The sequence below is a fragment of the Maylandia zebra genome, linkage group LG11, assembly GCF_041146795.1.
Source record: "Maylandia zebra isolate NMK-2024a linkage group LG11, Mzebra_GT3a, whole genome shotgun sequence".
In the NCBI taxonomy this organism is placed as follows: domain Eukaryota; kingdom Metazoa; phylum Chordata; class Actinopteri; order Cichliformes; family Cichlidae; genus Maylandia; species Maylandia zebra.
The window spans coordinates 15,907,982-15,923,345 of NC_135177.1; the positions used below are offsets into that span (position 1 = coordinate 15,907,982).

Below are 15,364 nucleotides of genomic sequence, written 5' to 3' on the forward strand. Positions count from 1 at the left end.
AAACAGTGGACAGAAATACAATTCACCCATGACAGAGGAAAGACATAAGTTTGAAAAAATGTTCATACTTTTTGTTTTCTTTCTTGTATTTCAACCCCATTCAGTAAATCACTGGTTTCAATGTCCACGTACATTTAGTAACCAGTTTAGGAAGAGCTCTTTCAGGCCATGTCCACACATTTCAAATATAAATGGCAGGAAAATCTTCTCAGTTATTGTGGGTGATTTTAGGAGCTGCCTCACAGCTTGAAAATAACAAGTGCAGTCAAGTTGTAGGTCAAACTAAGCCATGAGTACCATATGCTTCCTGCAGCTAGAGGTCATGCTAAGGTCTCTTATGATGAAGTGTGCCACATGGCAGGGAACAGTAGATTATTAATAAGCAGGTGTACACAAGAGTTTGTTTGGGAAATCTGGCACGCAAACCCTCGAGCAGCTCTTAAAAGGCCTTCCAGAGAGGAGAGTGCTGGCAGACAGCGGGGTGACGAGGGAATTAAGTGGAAGGCCGACTGGGTTAGTTGGGATATTTTTTATTTTTATTTTGAATACTCGATGTAGTGGTGGCAGCAGACACTGTTATAAATTATTTAGCACTTTAGACCTTAAAGTAAATTTGCAGTGACTTTCTTAAATGACGCGGTGTGTCTGGTTTCAAGACAGACATTGTGGGATAATGGAAGGATAATAATGGCTTTCCTACTGGCTTGTATGTGTTTGTGTGTGTGTGTAGGCAAAGATTTATACTACATGCAAAGATTAGCCTTCATACACACACACACACACACACACACACACACACACACACACACACACACACACACAAACAGCCTTTGTAATTAAGAAAGGCAACTCAGATAATTCATTAAATCCACCATTTCATCGACCCCTCTTCTCTTTATCGTCTCTTTATCATAATTAATGCGATGTTATCCCTTCACGCCACAGCTGCTTTTGCATTATAAAGCTCTCAGTGCTCTTGATGATAATGGTCTCTCCTGTCTTCTGCCTCTGTGTCTCCATCTGCGACACTGATTATCTCTCACAGCTATTATGCTGTGGCCTAATTAAAACACAACAAACCGCATGTTTTAGCGTCCGGATCGCATATTTCTTTTAACAAATACATAGTCAACGTCAGTTAAGCTCTGGGATCTCTGTGTGCAGGCAAAGTCACAATTGCTATTTAGTATGGGCAAGGCAAACATTTTTGAGAAAATTGAATGAGTTTTATTCATCGGGCAAATGGGAAAGCCTTGTGTTTGAGCCAAAGAACTCATTTATATTTGGTGAATACAGTGAGCCAAGCACTGAGTAGTCTACTGGCACCACTACCATCAGTACCGATTTTTGCTTCTCAAGTTTACCTTGAATTTTCGAGTTGGAACAAAAGGACCTCTTTCTTAAAAGCTGCAGCACATGAATAATGGATTGCATTAACACAGAAGCGATTGATGTGAATTTGCGAATGTGCCCAGTGATAAGATATTCAGATATCCGTAGCCACTCGCATAACAGTTCTTTTACCTCCTGGGCAAAAGTAGATAGAGAGACCCTTTTACAGCATCAGATGGCTGGCTCTCCATCACGATTTGTTTTGTGTCCTGTAATCTTTCAGCAACAGCCGGCTATTCCTGGAGGTGAAACATCAACCCAAAGAAACACTGAAGGGATGCGTTTCATAAATATGAATTATGGAGACAAAGGAAAGAAAAGCATTTCTATGTAACCCAAAGGAAACTGTTAAAGGACTCTATAGCACAAAAACTGAATAGATATCAAATTCAAACAACATTAGGCCTTTGAACTTCTTTTAAAAAAACAAACAAATAATACAAAACTAGATAGCAGCCACTTGCTCACACTTTCAAGCATCCAAAATGCACTCACAGACCCTAAGTACATGTGCATAGATCTCTCTTATCTTTAGTTAATAGTCAGTCATCACACATTTCTGGCAGCTTAGCTCATCTTGTTCATTTAAAGGCAGTAGCACACCTTAACCACCAGGTGGCATTGCAGACCCACAATAAATGATGGTGAGAGTTGGAAACAGCATCAGGACATAGGTGAAAGTTATGAACTGGTTAGCTGTGAAAAGTACAGTTTGTTCAAGTACTGAACAATGTTTATTTCTATTTATGCCTTTATGGTATTTTCAGAGAAAAACTCTTTGACTTAGATTTATTTTTGAGTGAATGTGAATCATGATCACATGATCATATGATGCACAGAGCTGATGAACATGAACTTCACACTGTTATGACATTGTGCAGTAAAGAAAACAAACATCATTAGCCTGCTTTTACTTGAAGGGATAGTTCAAGATTTTGTTTGGCAATGAGTTATTGTTATTGTTTGTGTCTAATATGATGTTATGATCGTGAGAGGATTGTTGTTGTAGTTGGATGGCTATCTTCAGACTCTCTCTCCCATGGCCACCAGCTCATTCTTTGCATCAGAAATCAAATTCTCTAAAATGTCAAACCGTTGTTGCAAATAAGAAAGGGACTGACAGTAACATTTCCACTTCAGTGATAAATAAATAATCTCCCAGTTATGATCCTGAAATACCTACAACAGAAAACAAAAACAATGATCAGATTTGATTCACACATGCCTGACTAATGATGATTTGGTACGCAGTCAGCAGAATGCAGCTACATCACAGCGAGCATGATCTTGCACATTACTAGAATCAATATTCGTTAAATGCAAGCTTGTAGGCCTGGATGTGTTCTTCAGGGGAGTAATTACAAATTTTTTTTGCCCACCTGCAAATTGTGTGATTTTACCTCTTGACCCCTCTGCCGTGATGAGTGATGATCTGTCGCGGTCTCCCACCTGAACCGAAACACTTCACTTACCCGGTGGTGCAGCGTAATAGCACAGAGAAAATCAATACAGAGGTGACAGTGAATTAAAGCCACTGGATAAGGACACTGATATAAAACCTTTGCAAGGATGCTGGGATTATCCCAAGAAAGCCAACTGGCTAAAGACTGCGACAACTCAGGAAGCCTAAAACCAAGATAACTGCTGATCCTTTTACACTGTCTTGCTTTTTATCCATACATCCTGTGGACAATCTAGCCACGGTGTGGAAAGTAGCTCTTTTCCTACACGCCTTTCAGCTCTTGTTGCTGAACAGGCCTTCTGGGAAGGTTATCCACACAGTGATATAAACAGCTGCATTGCCTACTCTGCTAATATCTGAGTAATCCATCCTTCTTTTACTCAAGCCTGTGCAGCTTTCCTGGGAAAACAATCAGTATCACTGTAATCTGGACTAGTGATGAGCAACTGCCTCAGCTGGTTTGCTCATCCTTTTTTGTCTGCGGGGCCTAAAAACACCACAGGGATGAGAGGAAGAGCGCTAATCAAAAAGAGTTAAATCATGCCTGCGTCAGTTTGATAATCCACAGTGGATTTCCATGCAGATGGAGATAGAAGTAGACAGTAGAGGACTTTTTTCCCCCTCCTCTCCCTCTGAGAGGCACTTCACACACACGCACATACAACTCCACCTCAGCTCATGTTACAGGTGTTATCCCCTAGGAAAATTGTTGCTGGTGGGTTCCCGCCTTTCTCTCTGTCTACGTAGCAATGTAGACAGAGAGGTATAATGGAAAAGCAATGCTGAACAGCGTGAACCTTCAGCTCCTTTCCTTCTTGATGAGAAAATCATGTTGATGCAGGTAGACAACAGAGAGTGAGAAGGAAGCAGCGACAGCCCTTTCCCCTGCTACGCTGATCACAGAGTTCACCTGCAAGTCAATTTGAATAGAGACGCACTGTGTAATACAAATCTCAGAGACATAAATGAGCTTAAAAACATGTAATATGGTACAGATATGCTGCTGTCAGACATTAGATAGCTCCGAGTCATGCTGCCAGTATTTTTGGAACTACCACAGATGACACAATATTGCACAATATTGCACTACGGAGATATTAAAGTCACCTTTTATATATTTGAAAATTTTATATCCTTATACTGCCATAACAGGTTTTATTTGGTGCCTGCAGGACTCAATAACATGTTTAGTATTATCTTATTGCACTTTATGGGATTATGTTTTATCTTTTATTACATTACTATGTTCACGTGGTTCCAGGTATCTGGATATTGACACTCTGTGTAGCTTTTTTTACCCTCTCTCTTTATGAATATTACTAGGCGTAAGGAAAGGTAAGGCATAAATGAATAATGTGCTGCATGTATGTGTCAGTTTTCTGGTGGTGGTACTGATTGGCACTTGGCTTGTTCAATGATATACTGGGGTTTTTCCTGCACAAACACCTCTATGATTAAGAGAGAAAATATATTTCCCAATGGGAATCAATTCCTTGGGCAAAAAGTGTATTCAGAAGTAAAGATGTCATCAGAGTATTGTCCCTGACTATGCCCATCCCTTTATGACCACAGTATACCCATCTTTTTTGGCTGCTTCCAGCAGGCTTACATCCCATGTCACACAGCTCAGATCATCTCAAGCTGGTGTCTTGAACATTGTGGTTTGTTCACTGTACTCAAATGATCCCCACACTCACCAGCTCTCACCACATCCCAAAGGTGCTCTTTGGGATGTGGTGTAATGGGAGTGTTTAATGAGAAACAAATCTGCAACAAGTATTTGATGCTGTCATGTCAATATGGAGCAAAATCTCGGAGTAATGTTTACAGCACCTTTCTTAAGCTACACCATTAATTAAGGCAGTCCTGAAGGCAAAAAGGGGGTTCAACCCACAAATTATCAAGGCATACCCAATAAAGTCCCTGGCAAACTTATATTTAATATGTAAAACCTCCAACGTTTCTGTACAAGGCTTAGCAGAAGCATTAAAATATTGTGAAATGCAAAAATGACACATTTCTCACTGAAATAATGAAATCAATTTGTTAATTACAGTAAATTTGCCGGTTTTCTTTTCATTTTTATGCAATTGCTGGTTGATTCAATATAGAACACTTACAGTGTAAAATGGGAGTTTAAAGGTGAAAAGGAGCTATTTATGAAAGAAACAAGGCTTTAGAGTATTAATGTATTAATGGCTTATAAGTGTGCTTTCCTCCTAATCATTAACAGTCAGGGTTATCTGTTCACTTGTTTAACTTTCTTTATTATATGCATTTTAAGGAGTACATAATTATAACACAGTACAATAATATTACAATTAGATATGACGGCATAAATAACTCTAGCAAATGAGTGCCTAACACAACTTGATCTTTATTATTATTAGATATAATAAATACATTTCAGTTCAATGTATCCCGTGAATGAGGTGTTTTATTTAAAAAAAAATCTGACTCTTCACTATGATTTGTTCATGTGCGAGAGCATTGATTGGCTGTTAGCTAATCAGCGGTACAAACATATAATAAACAGAAAATACATTAAACAAAGATGAAAAAGCATCATTGGCTTCTGGGCTATAAAGAATAAAAAATATAAAAGAAAATTTACATGAGATTTGTGTGTGTGATGGGCCTAAGTTTGCCACATTAGGTTCAACATAGATGGGAATAATTAATTAGGCTTAAGAATATGGGGATTTTTCTCTCAGGTTAAAACTCTGGATATGTTAAAATAGCATAATTAAAACAAATTAAAAAACAAAACAAAAAATAACTGCGTCACATACACAGCAGAACACTTATTGTGGAGGTGATGATGAAACTGATCTAGTAAAGCAAAATCCGAGTTTAACTGGAAATCACTCTAAAACCTTTATTGGTTTTCCCTCTTATTAGAACTTTTGTCTTAGTTTTACTTTTTCTTGGAATATTACTTTCAAAATTAGCATGTATTTTTAGAACGGCCCCACGGGAGTCCCTGGTTTGAAAAAAAAATGTTCGTGGCTCCGGTGCGTCAGCCTGTGACTTCACTGGGCTGGAAGGAGCAGAGATGCTCTGCAGGAAGCTCCCAGTCATGACTGTGTGAGCGGTGAGACGAGAGCGAAGCGTGGAGCCTGCAGCACCTCCTCTCCTCTGGCTGCAAACTTCAGACCTCTTTATGATGTGTGAAGGGAAAAGCGCGCTGGAGTTTGATTTGATGGCTTTTCGATATCACAAAGTGGAATGGATTTCGCTGAGAAGAACAGACAATTTGACTGGATCCTGTGCGGATGAAATTAAGTTTTTAAAGGATTTATAGAAAGGGGCTCTTGGTGGATACAGTTCGTACTGTGGCCCTGCAGAGATTTTTCACTGTGTAATGCATGTTTCTGAAAGCTCGGTGTAATTTTCTTAAAACTCCAAAGAGCGACAGCTTCCTCTTGTCATGAAAAATCTCACCATGGATAACATGACTGTGGAAAATGACACTTCGGTGCACGACAACCAGACCCTTGGAGTGTGGACTGACTATTCATTTGAATACAAGGTGGCCAGCGTGTTTTTGGTGACTCTAATATGTGGGGTTGGGATCGTGGGGAATGTGATGGTCATACTGGTAGTCCTGACCACCAAACACATGCGGACTCCCACTAACTGTTACCTTGTGAGCCTGGCGGCGGCTGACCTAATGGTCCTTACGGCCGCCGGGCTGCCCAACATCACCGACGCCCTGCACGGGCAGTGGGTGTACGGCTACGCGGGCTGCTTGGGCATCACTTATTTCCAGTACCTGGGGATAAACGCGTCCTCCTGCTCCATAACCGCCTTCACAGTGGAGCGCTACATCGCCATCTGCCACCCTATTAAAGCGCAATTCTTGTGCACTCTATCCAGGGCTAAGAAAATCATCATGCTGGTGTGGGCGCTCACCTCTGTTTACTGCATCATGTGGCTCTTTCTGTCAGACACTAAAAAGTTGATCTATGACAACGTGGTGCTGCTCACCTGCGCCTACAAGGTGTCCAGGAGTCACTACCTGCCCATCTACTTCACGGATTTCACGGTGTTTTACGTGCTCCCTCTCATGCTGGCCACGGTTCTGTACGGACTGATCGCCAGGATACTTTTCATCAATCCACTGCCTTCGGATCCGAAGGACAGCACCAAGAAGTGGAAGAAGGAGACGACTCAGGGAGGGAGGATGATTAGCACCAGCTCCTCCAGCAGCACCACGGCTGCCTCCCGCAGACAGGTAGCTCATTATCGTCACCATCATCCCTGTAGCACTTTTCTGCGTGAGTTGGGTTGCGGAGGGACTGTATTTCGTTCCAATTAAAAACAAGTTAAATGTTTCATTTTCAGCAGATTTATTCTGCTTCTCTGCTTTTTCTTCTTCTTTTTAAATCCAGATAGATATTCTGACAATGAAATGTAGCCCTGCGTTCAGTTATGCTAGTCTAAGTTTATGGTGACAGGAAAAAACCTGTTTGGGATTTGGAAGATTTTGTACCGCATGAAACAGAATGAGAACACCCAACCTGGGTTCCTTGGCTTATAAGCGTTTCTTTAAAAAGAAAGAACGCTTTTTAAAAAGCCGTTTCTTTAGTGAAAGATCCACAGCTTCGTGGATTACAGACAATGAGAGAAATTAGACTATGTCTTCTCGTCCTTATCTCCGTGTGAGGGGGTAAAATTTTAAAAATCCTGCAAAAAACAAAAAAATCTCAAAAATCCTCAACTGCAATTCCATCAATGCTGCACCCATATCAGAGGCGGGGCTACATTCTTAATGGTTGTATTTCAGGCCGACATTGCAGGCACACACGTGTCTGCAGTCACGGTGCATGAGTAGTTGGTGGATTGTTGCGTTTCAGACACGTCTGCAGGGTGAGACCTCACCCTCTCCTGACGAATTTTCACTCGGACCCAAGCAGACCATGCAAATGCCTAAACTATACTGTCCCTCTAGCACAACAGGGAGGGCCTGTCTTAGTAAGGGGGTTTATGGAGGGGTTTAGGACAAATTCATATACCTAAACGCAGCTTCTGTTAATCTTATTTTATTCTGAAAACTTTCCATTAATCTTTAGTTCCTAAAGTACTGGTAACTGAGCCTGGTGGAGTGTAAAACCAGCCAGTTCATTTCCCTCTCTTTCTTTCTTTCTTTCTTTCTTTCTTTCTTTCTTTCTTTCTTTCTTTCTTTCTTTCTTTCTTTCTTTCTTTCTTTCTTCGTGGAACAGAGGAGATTCTATAGCTTAGGACTGAATAAGAAGCAGAAATTTTGAGATAGTCCATCCTAAATATAGGCCAAAAAATGAATTATCTTATCTTATCTATGTCTTTTGTTAAACACACGGCCACATGCAGTACTGCTAAACAGTCTAAAACAATTTCACTATCTATCTTCTGTTTAGTTTTTTCTTTTTAACATTTTAAAAACAGTTTTATGAATAAAACTGAATCCTCTAAAGGTAAGGACACCATGCCAGACACCTAGGTAGGCTGCAGGGAGAGATGTTTGTTTATCAGATCAGGGGAAGAAGCCTTCCTGGAATGACAAGGGGGTATGGTAACCCTGAGGGAGCTCCATGCTCTGCTGGGTAGTCAGATCAGTTAACCCTAACTCAAATAGACTTTTAGTCCTTTTCTCCATCCGTGGGGTTTTTATTCTAACACATTTCTGCCAAAGCACAGCCAGATTTGCTTGTTATCGTCAGCATTCACAACTCAACACAGACACAACCAACAACCCCTCCCTCCTACCACATACCTTACCGAGTTACCTAAATGTCAACAGCAGCTAAAATTAGGCACTCCACTTGCTGATGGCACTTGCTCTGCCCCTATCCAAGTCAATTAGACTCACCTCACTGCAACTGAGACAACATGTCATGAATATGGATACGGGTTGATTACATGCACGTTTAAACATCAAGATGTGGTGTAAATTAATAAATCCAATCTTTGTAAAGTTGTGATTAACGATTTGATCCAGTTACTTAATAAATTATATAAACATTAAATAGGTGTTCAAATAGGTCACTAATATTGACGAGAGACTTTCAAGCTGGAAAGATTTTTATCTCATCAAATCTTTTCATTTTTTTAACTGGATAGTTTGGTATGAGCCACTGATGTGTAGCATCAATGTTGCTTTGATTAAGTGATGCACCAATTGAGCAACAAGCTGATCAGCAGTATACTTGTCCCTCTTTCCCATGTTAGAATCATGGTAAAAACTATCCAGTCCCTGAGGGGTGTGCTTATGTAGCACACCCAAATTTTGTATAAATCCGCTGTAAAAAGGACCCATTTTCACTTTTGTTTTTTCTGATGTCATTATCCTTGGGTGACATAGGAACACACTGTACATGTAAACCTAATAAGCTTGCTTCACAGTACACCCATCTGGTGTGTGCTGCTAATTCAGGTGATTTTTGTACAATGCGAGTGACTCCACCCTAAAACACTTACCAGATAAATAATTGGCAAAACCCCAGTGCAGCAGTAAAAAGGTCAATCCACGCCTCGGTGTATGTGTAGCCATGTTATTTGTTGCAATGTTCGAGCAGACCTGCTGGCATTTTCACAGCTTTTACGATCAACAAAGTTCTCAATTCAAATTATACCCCTAGTATATACAAGTGCAATCAGGTGAACGAAGAAGAGTTTTTGGCTTGAAACAGGTGATTTTCTGGTACTATAGCATGCTGTATTATAAGTTAGACCATTTTTGGCAACCTTTTCATGAAAATGTCCAAAGGTTGTGACAGTGTCTTGGTTTGCTGGTTCCAGATGATCAAAGTTGAGCACAAAGGTCTAAAGACAAAAGCAGAGTTCTGTATTTGATAGGGACTCAGAATTTCCAATCACCAAACTGGAAAAGTCGAAGAAAACACCCACTTGATAACTTGGACACATTTACTCAGCTCTGACATTCAAATTTTGTTCATAACCACTATGGTCAAAGGAAACTCTTATTACTGTCCACAGTAATCCATGTTTGACAGTAAGGCTCAGCGCTGGCACCTTCCTGCCTTTGCATTTGCATGCGTGAAAAGCTTTAGGCTGAGAGGTGCAGCATGACCCCTAAGAACACAGATCCGAGCAGGCATCAATGGCATGACATTGATGAAGTCAGACACAGCATAAAAATGAGGAGCTGAGCTGGAGGTGGGTCACGTTGTATATGAGATTTGCAAGTGGGAAACACAGAAGTGTATCAGCTGAACCACCAGCTGTTTGCTTAGCTGTTATCAGCTCATATTGATACTGATATAAATAAATGGTCGTGACAAGTTTAAAATTTTTTAAAACAAGGTTTTTTGAAATTTAGTGTGGGGCAGCTTTCCTCTTCTGAGCTCAATATTGTTGTCTTTAAATATTGTAGTAACGCTCCACCATGTGGGAGCAGGTGAATGATGACCCCATATATGCTGCAGTTTTAAATCTTTGAACCCTGGTCAGAAGTTTTGTCATGAGTTTTTAAATCATGGCGTGCTGTTTTTAAGGACATTTTTTGTGCCATGAAAGCACATGTTGAGCTTTTTGTTTGCCATTTCAGGCTGTACCCATTGTAAAGCGATTAAATAACCAACACAGTGGCTGGGTGGAGGTGGCTTAAAGGCGGGAGAACAAAGGTTCATAAGGTCAGGAGGTAAACTGCTTATCCCCGCCTCAGGATTTGATTTTACCTTTTTTTTTCTTTAGAATTTTACATTTTGCCTATTCAATTTGGCAACACCACCAATTTTCAAATTATCCCAGTGCCTTCACATGAACCTTGAAATTAAAAAAAAAAAAAACAACTTAGATTATCTGGTCAGTTGGTGACACCTGTGGTCACTAATAAGGATTTGTTTTGTTGTTGTTGTTGTTTTGTGTAGAGGTATTTTTAACACATTGTACTGTGCTCTGACATCTGAAACAAATAGGCTGTTTCACAGGAAAAGCCACTTCACCAGCTGAATGTTTCCAATGAGAAGCAGAAGTGTTTGATGTTCTGCAGCTGTATAATAGGGATGTTGATAGGCTGACCACACTGAGAACAAATTTGTAGATGAACTACAGAGTTGCATACATTAAATAAATTAAATCCCAAAGGAATCACAGTCAAAACTATGCAGAGTGTTAGTTACAGACAAAAACTAATATTAGCAAAAAAAAAGTTAGGGGTGAAATTTCATATACCACATAAAGATGTTTTTTCATTTAACTGTGGGGAAGGCGCAGCTGCATGTAAAGACAATGTCGATGCATGATAGGGTGTTGGTTTTGTGCATGCTGGCTCATAGCTTACTGGGTAAAAAGCTGTTGAACAACCCTGTGCAGTAGTGCAATGTGTTGGGCTTCATTTACACCTGATGAGCATTTAAAAACTTTTTATTATGCTGTCCGAAACAGGTTCGTCTTGTAAATGAGTTATTGAATCTCAGTGAGATTACCTGTAAAAATAAAACTTAAATAAAAAAAAAAAGCTTCTTTAACACATGAATGAATTTTTTTCCCAGGTGACAAAGATGCTCGCTGTGGTGGTGATCCTGTTCGCCTTACTTTGGATGCCCTATCGTACCTTGGTGGTGGTCAACTCTTTCCTGGACAAGCCCTACCTGGACACCTGGTTCCTGCTCTTCTGCCGTCTCTGCATCTACCTAAACAGTGCCATCAACCCCATCATCTACAACGCCATGTCTCAGAAGTTTCGTGCCGCTTTTAAGAAATTGTGTCACTGTGGCCCTCAGCGCATGGAGAAGCCTGCTTCCTACAGCGTGGCCCTCACCTACAGTGTCATCAAGGAAACGTCCAACGGGGAAAGTCCTGACCACTTCACCACAGTTATGGATGAGCTCCACACACCGTCTGCTCAGTACCTACCTGCCAGCATCCTGCCAAATGCCAAAAAGATGGTATATGAAGAGCCTTCTCCGTCGAGCAGGGATGTCAAGGCCTGACTAGAAACAACCTTTCCACCTGAAGGTGGTATCAGAGATTCTGACAGCTCCAGTATTGATTCTGACATGTATTGAATATACAGGTTCCAGCTTTATTTCTCAAGATTTTTTCCTCTTGTAAATGTTTGTTTTATTTGACATCAACATTTGCCAGAAGACAAATAGGATGAGCTGCCCTGTGCTGTAGGCTTTCTTGCATTTTTGTGTGAAATGCAAGAAGAGAGAAAATATCATAAAATAGGAAGTCTTAATTATTAATGCAGGAAGTGATCCTCCTCAGCCCTATGATGTAATACAAAATCACCTTTTCTATTAACTTTACCATAAGCTTTATAGTATAAACTTGCATGGCACCGATTTGTTATAAGTTACTGTATAGCTGTATGACAAATTTGTCGGAAGTAGGGTGCCTTCTCATCTCATCTTTCTCCCACTAAACAAAACCAGACTGTTGAATAAGACATTAAAGTAGTAGTCACACTCAAAAGGAAATTTCATTAGTGGATGTCATAGGTCTTTGTGATAATAGCCTTGCCGTTAGAGACCTTTACGGCAAGTTTAAAATGATTTAGCTGTCTCGCTTAACTCTTTGTTTGTTCCCATTAGTCTGATAGTGCCACTCTCAGCTACAGCAGGCAGCTGTTTTCAACAAACAGCTCTCGCTCCATCCAGTACGAAACAGCAGACAGACAGATTTAGCAAACACTGCTGTGGATGTTGAGCAGATCAGATATTCCCCCGGGAGTCCCCATTTGGTCGAACATTTCATAATTAAATTCAATTTGCCAGCTAAACATTTTCACTGCAAGTGAACAAAAAAAGGAGAAACTCCAGAGTGTGCCTGAAACACAGCTTAATCCCTAGTCCATTCCCTCATTATCAAACAATACTTAAATAGTCAGCTTCAGACAGAAGTATATACTAAATGGACGTTCACTCATTTTCATTTCATTTTCTTAACCGCTTGTTAACTTGGGTTTGCAAGCAGCTGGCGCCTATCCTAGCTATCATATGGTGAAAGGCAGGGTGCACCCTGGGAAGTTTGCCAGTCTCTTGCAAAGCAATCACACGGAGACAGACCACCATCCACGCTCACCTTTACAGCTAAGAGTAATTTAGAATCACCTGTTAGCACAACACACGTCCTAGAGGAGTACCCACAGTGACTCCATAGAGGCACAGCGAGAACATACAGTGGATTCAAACCTAGGAACTGGCTGTGTGATGAGACCTTGTTTATGTACAACTGTTCTTCATATTTATGGCTGATGTGACTGTTGAGCGATCACTTTCTATTCGCTTGACTCTGCCCAGCTTCCTCTCCCTGTTCTGGGAATGGAGCTCTTATTTTCCTTTGACCTAAAGTGGTTAGTAACAGTCAGACGATTACTTTTATCACCACAAGTATGCCATAAGCATACCACATTGCACACTGACAACTAATCATAGTAGTATTCTGTTACATCGACAGTTCGGTTGATGACTTTCTGTCAGTCTAATGACATTTTGATATAATTTCATTCTCTGGCCAGGTGTGTGTTAGCATGGAGCAGGTGCCCATGTTGTATTATTCCTTTTGTTAATCTTATTCACAGCACACGGCAACATTCATGAGTAGACCAAGAGGATGTGAACCCTCTACCATGACATGCTGTCACACTGGACTATAGTTGAAATAGCAACACACTAAACACACTAAAATAAAGATAAATTATTTCAGTGGGGTGGACAACTAGATGCTAGCGCAGGTGTTCAAGAGTTTACAGTGAACCTATAAATGAGGTTCATTTAGATGCGTCCCAGCAGATTCCTGGGTTCAAGTTTTCATTTTATTTATCATCAAGCATTTTATAAAGTTTATCTGTAATGTAACTAAGTGCTTTTGCTGTAAAGTAACATTTTACTTTCTTTTATGTTTACATTTTTGAGTGTTCTGTACAATATTAGACTTTTGTTTTGTTTCTGTGCTTGGACTGCATACACTGTATCACCTGTACATCAAAGCCTCTCATTTCTCAGTCGTTAAAATGTTCTGTCATGATAAATATTTATATTGTCTGCATTACGCAGCCCCATAGGATATCGTTTTACCAACCCTACCATACACAAAAGCAAATACAAAACTCTTTTTCCGTTGCTAATGTACCACTAGAAGGCTAGTACAGGATTTTACATAAATCCAATGCACATGACATTTTAGTCTTGCTACAGCACTACAGGGAAAACACAGATGTGGAATTATGTGACCTTTTAAAAATAGGTCTAAATATGAGAACAACTTTATCTTGCTTTCTCAATTTAAAATCCACTGATGTCTAACGATTTCTCTGTGGATTTCAAACTAAACAGTGACAAACACTAAAGTCTTCTGTTGGCTACTGTGACTATGACAGCTGTGGAATCAGAGCCCGTGGGGGGGGGGGGGGGGGGGGGTGAGTGGCCGGTGTATCATAATGATAAGAGAAGAATGTGTAGCTCTGATGTGCAGAAAGAGAGGCTGTTTGTTAAAGGGTCTGGTAACAGTCGTGACAGTAATTCACTGAAACTGCAGATTGCAGCACTTTTGTGGGATTTATCCGCTCAGCAAAACCCAACAGAGCAATGATGGAAGGTGTAAATAGATCGCAACGACGTGCCATACTTGAGCTGGCGCAATCCACACTGTGTATATTGCTCACACCCCACTATTAAAGGATGAATTTTCTAGTGTTTCTTTGAGCTACATGTACAGTGTGTGTAAACTGAAGACGGCTCAAGGGGATAAATAAGTAAGGAGCTCAGTGAGAAGGGCCTTTTTTGTGTTAATCTAAAGGCTTTTTTCTGTCAATATTGTGAAGTTGCTTGAAATTGTTTGTGCAGTGCAATGTGAAATTCAATTGGTATTGTGTTTTCAAACATGTGGCAGCAAAATGGAATTTGTATTTTTCATTTTTAAAAAAAATAATAGCTCATTTTGATCTATTGTTCCATCAGTGTGTTTACCATCATTTCACAACAGCGGGTGGGGGCTGAACTCCAAAGTGGAAGAAAAAGACCGTGGTTTGTAGTAGTTGTAGCGTAAAGTACCTCTTATTCGTACAAGTTTCAATTTCTTCCTTTGTTCTCGGTTGAAACATATTTCTTTGACAAACAGCTGCGATGGAGATTTTTTGTTCTGCACGGTGCACTGTCTGCAGCATGAACTCAGGCTTTTGTGAAGTGCTACCTGATGAGTTTCCATCTGATGCAGTGTGGGGTTTTTTGTGCACTTTTCTTTCTGCAGGTGGCTTTTCTCTGCTTTATCAGTTTGATGGCTTGTTTTGTATTTTGTAACCTTCTTTGTCAATAATAAACACAGATGATAATTACACGACGCTGGAGATGGTGCATTATTGCTACGTCGATATACGCTCTTTTGTTCCCGATTCTCTACAGCTCCACCACTTCTGATCTATTACCAGCAGCCATTGAAGAAACTGCCTCATCCAAGATACCCTTATGAATCAGGCACAGATAGCTCTGCGAGCTGCGATCACACCGAGGACATCAATCACAGGTGTTGATTGCTTCGTTCTGAAACCACTCAGCATGTGGT

General features: G+C 40.4%; 1 protein-coding gene across 1 annotated transcript; it reads left to right on the top strand.

Annotated features, from left to right (window-relative positions):
* Nucleotides 1-5,752: 5,752 nt before the first annotated feature.
* trhra (thyrotropin-releasing hormone receptor a) lies at nucleotides 5,753-15,117 on the top strand. Its single transcript, XM_004566764.3, has 2 exons — nucleotides 5,753-7,091; nucleotides 11,350-15,117. The coding sequence occupies exons 1-2, from the start codon at nucleotides 6,285-6,287 to the stop codon at nucleotides 11,788-11,790; spliced, it is 1,248 nt and encodes a 415-aa protein (XP_004566821.1). The 5' UTR covers nucleotides 5,753-6,284; the 3' UTR covers nucleotides 11,791-15,117.
* Nucleotides 15,118-15,364: the final 247 nt, after the last annotated feature.